The sequence below is a fragment of the Onychostruthus taczanowskii genome, unplaced genomic scaffold, assembly GCF_017590055.1.
Source record: "Onychostruthus taczanowskii isolate IOZ18803 unplaced genomic scaffold, ASM1759005v1 scaffold20, whole genome shotgun sequence".
NCBI lineage: Eukaryota > Metazoa > Chordata > Aves > Passeriformes > Passeridae > Onychostruthus > Onychostruthus taczanowskii.
The window spans coordinates 335,455-344,615 of NW_024499240.1; the positions used below are offsets into that span (position 1 = coordinate 335,455).

Below are 9,161 nucleotides of genomic sequence, written 5' to 3' on the forward strand. Positions count from 1 at the left end.
ATCATGCAAGCTTTTTATCAAAACAGCCCAAGGCTTGGTGGAATCCAAATGCATTTTTATTCATTTGAATTTCAATGAAAAATTTCAGTCTATCAGACATTAGTAAAATCATGCACTTTGTTACATTCTTTTCATACCCTTCTACACTTCTACAGTTAATATCAAAAGCATTATCATTTTAGTATTAACTCAGCATATGTACAAAGCTTTCCGAGAAAATGGTACTTAGTTACACAGCTTAACTCAAGGACAAACATTCCAGAAATATTATTCATACTTATGCTGATTAACATAAATGCAAATCATAAACTCTGCCTGCAGTGCAGATAGCAGAAATTGCTGTAGAGCAGCACAAAGCCAAGGGTTCAAATGCTGATGAACGCAGGGTCAGGATGATGTACAGCTAGGAGTCTTTGTGGTCTGATGGGAGCACAAACATGATATTCCCTCTGAACGTGGTCAGGGCGAGGTCATTTCCACAGAATGTGGCCACTTCTGGGGTTTGCACTGCAAAAACAATGCTGTAAAATGTCTCAGAAAAGCCTTGGAAAGTCTGGAAAGCCACCTCAGAAAATGGTAGGCAGTTCAGAACACTTAATTTGTCCAAGCAGAGGTCAAGGAGCATTTTAACCATGGTCTGCAAGGACTGACATGGGAGCGCGGTTCCTGAGGGAAGATATTTCCTTGGTCTCTTGGAAAAAATGAAGGGAATTTAAGTAGCTGAAAGGAAATGACACAGGGCTACGTTAGGGAACATGGGGTTTTTTATACTGAAGGGGATTATCCATGAGAAAGTCCTGCTGAGTTCAGGGTGGCTTATCCCGTCATCTGAGGCATTCAGAACAGGGACAGCAGGAGGATCAAAGCTGTGTGAGGCTGTGGGCTTGTTTGTATTAATGAGTAACTGCTGGGTTTTGCAACTACACCACCAGAAGCTGAATGTCCCCTCTGGCCTGTCGGTCACATCCCCTCACAAGCGTGGCTGGTTCATCCACCCCATGGGCAGTAGTGGGACCTTTCCGCTGTGGATGATGTTTGCCTCTGCCATCCCTGCCCTCCTGGTCTTCATTCTTATCTTCATGGAGACACAGATCACTACGTGAGTACCTCCTCCTCCAACCTCAACCACTGCTAACCCTTAGACAGGCAAGGCCAGGATGGGTGCTGGTTCACTTGGAAATGCAATGGACATCCCAGCAAGAGCAGGATCCTGGCCATTTCAGACTGTACCTTGGCTTCTCCTGTCATCTTTTGGTCCCTGTGGGAATCTATAGGATTAGAGGATTTTAGGAAAGTTGGGAAAAAGAAAGGCCTCAGCGACAGCAAGGATAGTGAAATGCTAAAGCAGCAGAAAAGATATATCGGCAGTAGTGAAGACATGAGAAATAGAACAATAAAGCTGTGTAGTTTGGCTTTCTAAGTTGCAAAAGGTATATTTTAGTAAATAGTTAAAGGTTAAATATGAATGGGGCTCTGTGCATTATCTTTTATAAACAAACCATTGTATGAGAGAAAAAGCTGCTATTGTTTTAACCAAAGCTACATGTGCTTCATGTAGTTAGATAGAAATACTGTCAATATGCTTTTGCTCTTTGTGATTGGCTGAAACTAGGTCTGAGATCATCTTGTAGTATGTTGTAACATTAAGTTTCCTCGGCCTGCTGTCGAGATAGCGAGCTGCTCACATCAATCCATTGTCATAGCCATGTAATGAAACTGATACTTCTTAAATAAACAGCTCACAATGCTATTCAGATGTGATCCCATTCCATTTGTGTCTGTATATAAACTACCAGCATCAAATGGTGTGGTGGAGACCTGCCTCAGCCAAGCACAGGAAGAAACTGCTAACCTGAGGCTGACAGCCACCATCCCCCTCCTCAGCCATCTCCTCGTTATCCCCATGTGTGCTGTCTCCAGAGAGAGAGCGTTGTCCTCAGCTGCAGTGCTGTCCCTGGGCACTAACCTGGGCCTTGCAGTGACCCAGGCTCTTTTTTCTTTCAGGCTGATTGTTAGCAAGAAGGAAAGGAAGTTGCTGAAAGGCTCTGGCTTCCACCTGGACCTTCTGCTCATTGGCACTATGGGGGGGCTTTGCTCTCTCTTCGGGCTGCCCTGGCTGACGGCGGCGACAGTGCGCTCCGTCACCCACGTCAATGCCCTGACCGTCATGAGCAAGGCCATCGCACCTGGGGAGAAGCCCCGCATCGAGGAGGTGAAGGAGCAGCGTGTGACCGGAGTGCTTATTGCTGCCCTTGTCGGTGAGCCTCTGTGCAGGGAACAAGGGAGGGGAGAGGTCAGGACCAAGCACTTGAATCTCCTGGCAGTGTCCCTGCCCCGTGGGCCAGTCCATGCTCTGCCTGCTCACTGCAGGAGTGCCCACACCTACCCATACTGAGCTTTCTTTCCCTTTTGCTCAGGGCACAGAGGAGGTGGGAGAGGGACAGAGGCTGAGATGCCTTGCAGAGGGGCTGGTGTGGGACACACATGCCCTGAGCTCTGTCTGTGCAGGTCTGTCCATTGTGATGGGGAACATGCTGAGGCAGATCCCCCTGGCTGTGCTCTTCGGCATCTTCCTCTACATGGGGGTTACATCGCTCACCGGCATCCAGCTCTACGAGCGCCTGCTCCTGATCTTCATGCCATCCAAGCACCACCCTGACCACATCTACGTTGTCAAGGTGAGCAAAGGCAGGTTGCACAGAACAAGGTAATGAGGAGAAGAGGAAGAAGCAGGTGAAGGGAGGATGGTATTTTGCTAGAGTGGTACTTGGCTTGGTGACCGTGCTTAGCTGCAGGTTTGTGCTGAGAAGTGCAAGGAATGCTGAGAGGTGATACAGTGCTGGTATGCTGCTCCCAGGAGTGTATTGCCAGGATATTGTATGGATGGACAGATAATTTGTAGGATTGATGCACTGTTGAGGGGCTGGAGGGACACTGCATTGCCAGGTGGGTATGCTGCCAGGTAGCATAGAGTCTGATGTGTTATGGAGTTCTACCTGGCTGTAGAGTAAAGACAGGTGGACTCTGCAGCAGCAGGTACTCTGCTGTACTATGCTGTGTAGAAGAGTTTTGTTTTGCCAGTTGGGTCTTTGTTAATCTGTGTGGAAAGATAATGTGTTCTTAGACTAGATTTACCTACTAGGTGAAGACCTGGAGAATGAATCTCTTCACCTGCATTCAACTGGCCTGCATTGTGCTGCTCTGGGTGGTGAAATCTACAGTGGCATCGCTGGCCTTCCCCTTTGTCCTGATCATGACAGTGCCATTGCGACGCTTCGTGCTGCCCCGCTTCTTCCACGACAGGGAGCTCAAAGCGGTGAGCAGACAGCTGTCCTCAGTCTAGCTTGCAACACTGGAATGAGATTGAGGAGATTTGGCAGCCTGAAAGGCTGGGAGATCATGGGCCAGCAAAGCCTTGAGGGTCTTTGCTCAATAGCAGTAAGTGGGTGGATGGCTTCCTTGGATCTTGTAGCTCTGGGAGTGCAGTATGAGATGGATGGGCAGCCTGGGGCAAGGAAACAGGTTCGTACCAGGCAGAGGCCTGGAATAAGGATTTCCCCTTCCATCTTGTGGCTCATTCATCAAGAAACACACCAATTCCCCACTGAACCAGCAGCAAGAACAGCCCAGCAGCACATCAGAGCCTATGGCTGTAGGCACTTCAGCATGTAACCACAGTGCCAGGGTGCTGGCAGCTCTTCAAGAGCTGGCAGCTCCTCTGCTGCTGTCAACATCCTGAGCTTTTGTTGGAGGAGAGCCTGGAGCAGCACCCAGAAGGGAGTGCTGCCAGCAGGGGGAGAGGAAGGAGCTGCAGTGCTGGACCAAAGCCCCAGGCATTAGAATAGAAAGGGCATCGGGCTGGGGATGCATGGATGGGCATAAGGGTTTAAAGAAGGAGCCTGTTGGGAGGGGAAGGAGCTTTGCTTTTCCCAGCACAGCTCAGCTGACTGGGTTGCTGTGTGCTGATCCCTCTGTGCCAGGCTTGACCCCACAGTGGGGGCAGCTGTGGCCTTCATAGCCTGGTCTCTGCCTCTCCTCAGTTGGACTCGGAGGATGCGGAGCCAAATTTCGACGAGGATGGCCGGGACGAGTACAACGAGCTGCACATGCCTGTGTGAGCTGGGAGCTGCCCTCCCTGCTCACGAGACAGGCAGCTCACGCCTGCTCACCCCTCCCAAGAACTAACTGGAGTTAGTTGCCATGAGTCACACTGTCTCCTGCCTGGACCGATGAATGGCTGTTCCATAGCCCTGCAGGATGCAGCCCCGGCTCTGGCTGCCCCATCGCTCGCTCAGCAGAGGCTGTGAGTCTCTCTCCTCTTGGACCTGGTGGGCTGAGAGATGCCTCTCACATCCCAAAGCTGTGTGGGTCTTGAGTGCCCCTGGGTCAGGGGTCTGTCCCCTCCCTGCTGGAGGCAGCCTGTGCCTAGTCTCCAGGCACTGAAGGGGAACCATGCCAGCTGGTGCCACTGCATTCCCCTCCATTACCATGATGCTTGGGTAGCTCGGGTATCTCAGCACGTGACACTGAGCACTCACAGGAATGGGCTAGAAGCTGCCTCTTCTCCCAGGTCAGCAACCTCCTTACTCAGTTGGCAGCTGCCTTGCTCCTGTTCTCTCTGCCTCTTCTAGGAGTGCTCGCACTGGGCCTCTGCCACAGCTACTGGCCCGTGGGGCTGCTGCAGCCTGGCAGACAGGCAAAGAGGGACTGGCACCCTAGCTCAGTCCTCCAGACTGTTTTCTGTTCTAGTCACATTCCCACATGACTGTTTTCAGCTCTTGCTTGACATGGAAGAGGCTGTTTGGCTCCTCTCCCTCTCAGTTTTCCCAATCTTATTTCCAAAGGCAAATTGCACAGGGAGGGAAGGCTGGAGACAAGCAGGTATCCTGAAGGCTTGAATGCTTGCCCTCTTGCAGGAACTAAGAGGAGTCCTCTGCCATTCTGCACCTCCACAGAGGTTGCAGGAGTAAACACTCATCACAGGGCTGTATCCCAGTTCCTGATCCCCACATTCCTGTCTCTGAGAACAAACCATATTTAAGAAGCTACACAAGAAATGTAGTGCTGGAGCACAAAACAGTCCTTTGGGTCCCCTCCCTTTCCCTGTGCAGTGATCCATTGAGCCTGGCTCCCTGCAAGCCTACAGGGGAGTCACTGAAACCCTAGCCCCAGTTTTGCTGCCATACTGAGATTGCCTTTCACATCCAGTGGTGCCCTCCAGGTGGGAAGGAGCAGCACTCAGTGTGCCCAGCACTCAGCTCCCACCACCTCTGGGCAGCTCCACAGAATAACAGAATGGGTTAGGTTGGAAGAGACCACAGTGGATCATCTGATCCAACCTCCCTGCCCAAGCAGAGTCAACCCAGAGCACATGGCACAGGATTGCATCCAGACAGTTCTGCAATATCTCCAGTGAGGGACACTCCACAATCTCTCTGGGCAACCTGTTCCAGTGCTCAGTCGCTGCACAGTAAAGTTCTTCCTCATGTTCAGGTGGAACTTGCTGTGCATCACACCTTTCCACCTGACAGACCTGCTCCCTGGGGTGTCCCTGAGCTGGCAGCCTTTGTTCAGAGCTGGCCCAGAAACTGTTTGATGGCGCCCTTGCTACCCCTGGAAACTCCAAGGTTAGCGCCAGGAGAGAAAGGCAGCTCAGCCTCTTCCTGATGGTCAGAGCTGGACTGTTCTTCCAGAGGAAGCTGGGATGCTCGCTTCACCATTGGATTTGGGAGAAGATGCTGCCCCCATTCCCACTTACCAGCCTGGCTCCTGCGAGAGATGGTGGGTGCTTCATTACCGGGAGGGTCCAATGCCTTCCTCGGGAGGCTGCAGAAATACCCCATCAGAGAAAAGAAGCCTCCCCCACAGCAGGTCCTGCCCACAGCCTGGCCCCTACAGGGCCCGGGGCAGAGAGACGAGTGTCTCTGTGTGTCTGTGGCCGTGTGTGTCCTGTCCTCCCTGTGTAGTGTAGGAGGCCTGTTGTTTCTGTGCATTGTGACTCTTCTGACTGTAGTGGAAACAGCTACACCAATAAACTCTTCACAGGAACTGTGCCTCTGGCTCTACACTTTTGGTTTTGTCACCAATGGCAACAAATTAAATGGATTGAAATTTCCCAGCACAAAACTTCCTTGCCCACCACAGCCAGCAAGGTAGCAAACCCCAGCTGGAGCAAGGACTGTCACCATGTTACCCACTACCAGCATGGAGGTGGGCTTTCTGTCACCATCATTGAGCAGACTGGACTCAGCCTCCACACTGGCTGCTGGAAACAGGAGGCTAAGCCCCGTGTTTAACCACATGAACCACAAGAAACACATTCTCCTGCCTGTTTGCATCCATATACATGTCCATGCTTGTGCCTGTGTGCTTGGCAGCACTCAGTGTCCATCTTCTTGTGCAGTCTGTAGCCACTGAATGGCCTGCCCATGAGCTGAGCATAGAAGAAACATCTCAATAACCACATTCTTTCCATGCTTTCTTCCCAGGGAAGAACTGAGTCAGGTCCCTGTGAACTGCTGGCTGCCTGCAGCCCATGGTGGTGGGTTGGATGTCCTCCAGTCTTGCTCTCCAGGGTGCTGCTGCTGGGAGTATGTGGAAATCCCACCACCCATGGTCAGTCACTGGCTGCTCCAGTGCTGCAGGATGCCGATGATGGCTACTGAGGCAGAGATAGAGGGCTGAGCCTGCCCAGGTACACAGGTGGCCATCCTGTTTCTGAGCTGGGTGTGCTGGGGGGCAGGCAGTGCCTGGCCTCGCAGCACCCTCTCCAGGGCCTGGCAGCACTGCAGAACCTGCAGGAGAGAAAGCAGCCTGGCTGTCTTTCTCCTGAGCACTCAGTTGGGCTGGATGGGAGTATCCATGACCACAGGCTGCTCTGCCATGTTAGGAAACACTCCCATTCCCCACTCCTAAACTCCAGTGAGCCCCCATACCCATACCTGAGCTCTGCCAGGGCTGGGCCAGCCCTGGCCTCTCGCCTGCTGCTGCAGGCACAGGAAGAGGATGTGCTGGGAAACACGATGGGGCTGGGCACAAAGGGTGGCCACCTGCTCCCTGCGGTGCAGCAGGGCCAGCAGCTCCTCCTGGCTCTCTTGCAGCTGGGCTCAGAGCACCCCAGCACTGCTGCCTGTGCCTAGAGGCTGCGCTGGGATCATGGCGCTGGGCAAGCCCAGGGGAGAGCTGGGCTGCTGGAGGGCTCTGCTGCATGGAGGGGGCTGTACAGTGCTGGGAGCCAATCCTGCTCTGCTCCATGCTGGTGGCTGCAGTGGCAGTGATGGTGACAGTGATGCTGATGGTGGCAGGGAGCAGCTGTACCTGTCACAGTGAGGAGAGACCCACTTCTGGGAAAGATCTGTGGCCAAGCTCCGATCACAACAGGGACACATCAGGGACCAGCTGGTCACATCACAACACATCAGGGACCAGCTTCAGGACCTTCACAAAGGGTCCCACATCAGCAAAGCCACTCTGGAGGCTGAAGACCTTCTGGCTGAGGGTCCCCCCCTGCAGCAGCAGCCCCCAGTGGGGCCAGGCGGGGGATGGATGCCAGTGGGGACCGCTGGGTAGGGCAGGCAGCCGGCTCCACATGCATGTATAAGTCCTCACAGGAAGGGACCACCACCCTGCCATTGAACCTCTCCTTCAGCGTGCTCAGGTGCTCAGGTAGGAGGCCAGCCAGTCCACGTAGCTGCTGGCCACATCAGGGGTGCCTGAGCCAGGCTGGCAGTGGGAAAGTCTCTGCAGGTGCTGCCAGCTCTCCACCTGCCCCGAGGGGCTCAGTGCAGCACCAGCAACAGCACGTGGGACAGGCTGGGCAGGCCAAAGCCCTCCTGGCACCGCCACATGTGCCTCATGAAGGTGCTGACCTCCCCTTCGAGAGCAGAGTAGAGGGCCTCCATGGGTGGCCACAGTGATGGAGGAGAGTTGCCCAGGATCACAGCTTATCCACATGGTCCTGGGCCCTGGATGTGCTGGAAATCTCACTGCAGCAGGATGCAATGGAGGCAGGATTGCTGTGGGGGCTCTGGTTTGGGTCACACATGTGGGCTCAGCAATCAGTTCTACCAAAGGCTGGTGTGCTGCTCAAAGAGTGGGACGTTTGTCCAGCTCAGAGTCAGTCCTGGTTGCTCTGCCAAAGAAGAGACAACGGCTGCATGGAGAGGAGGGCAGCAGGGATAGGCTGAGGCAGGAGGAGTAAAGGGACTGCAAGGGGTGCACTCCATGGGGTACCCCCACTTTAGTCAGACCAGAGGAGGAGGGAGAGGCTGCTGGGTGCTGGCACACCAGGAGCCTGCTGGATCACAAAATACTGCTGCACTGCAGGGGGAGTAGCTGAGGGGCTGCCTGCAGCTTCAGGGGATGCTCCTGTGCTGGGGCTGGGGAGAATACCCTGAGTGTCTGCAGGCCCCCAGTTCTCCAGGGGGTGCTCTGGAATGGGACAAGTGTTAACTTGGTCCCTGACAGGGGACTCATTTATACCAGACCAGGACTGCACTCCTACCAGAAGTTTCTCCTTCTTTGCTATATGAGAAGGGGTTTATTTTTACAAAAGTAAGCCTGTCCAGAGACTTAAAAATAGAAGGTCCTTTCCCAGAATTATCAACCTTATTATTTTAAACAACTGCATTGTTTAAGCAAACTGTTTGGGTTTCTGTTTCTGCTACCTGGGTTCAAGTACACTCAAGTTATCTTCTCCAGTTATTTTTGTTCTCTGCAGCCAGGAGGGACTGGCACACTCTGTTGTCAGATACCACTGGCACCCATTCACACAGCTGTAAAGTTAAAGAAACTGCTAGCTAAAATAATGTCTACAACAAAACTGTGAACAAGGGCCAGTGGCAAAGCTTCCCCTTTCCCTTATCTGTCTGAAAGTCCTTTCAGGGGCTTTTGTGTCTGCTTTTCAGACTCTCAAACTTCATTAAAATAAATTGTGAAAATCTTGTTTCCTCTTCCCCATGAGGAGGGGTCTGGGGGCGTGGGGCAGGTAACGATGGCAGGAGGTGGCAGCACAGTGCATTCCTCACATTGGCAGGAGTGAGAGTGGCTCTGGTTTGCCATCCCCAACACAAGTGGGTTTGTTCAGATGTGAATTGCACCATTTTGGGGAGGGCAGAGCTGATGCTGAGGGGGACAATGATTGTGTGTGAAGCCCCAGGAGC

General features: G+C 53.0%; 1 protein-coding gene across 1 annotated transcript in view; it reads left to right on the forward strand.

Moving 5' to 3' along the window:
* The window catches only part of SLC4A3 (solute carrier family 4 member 3), a 33,645-nt gene extending 27,592 nt beyond the window's left edge, over nucleotides 1-6,053 (forward strand). Inside the window, exons 19-23 of the mRNA XM_041403294.1 lie at nucleotides 933-1,099; nucleotides 2,005-2,258; nucleotides 2,509-2,678; nucleotides 3,143-3,316; nucleotides 4,041-6,053. Coding sequence (XP_041259228.1) covers nucleotides 933-1,099; nucleotides 2,005-2,258; nucleotides 2,509-2,678; nucleotides 3,143-3,316; nucleotides 4,041-4,118 — 843 coding nt within the window. The 3' untranslated portion in view covers nucleotides 4,119-6,053. The remainder of the gene's footprint in view (nucleotides 1-932; nucleotides 1,100-2,004; nucleotides 2,259-2,508; nucleotides 2,679-3,142; nucleotides 3,317-4,040) is intronic.
* Nucleotides 6,054-9,161: the final 3,108 nt, after the last annotated feature.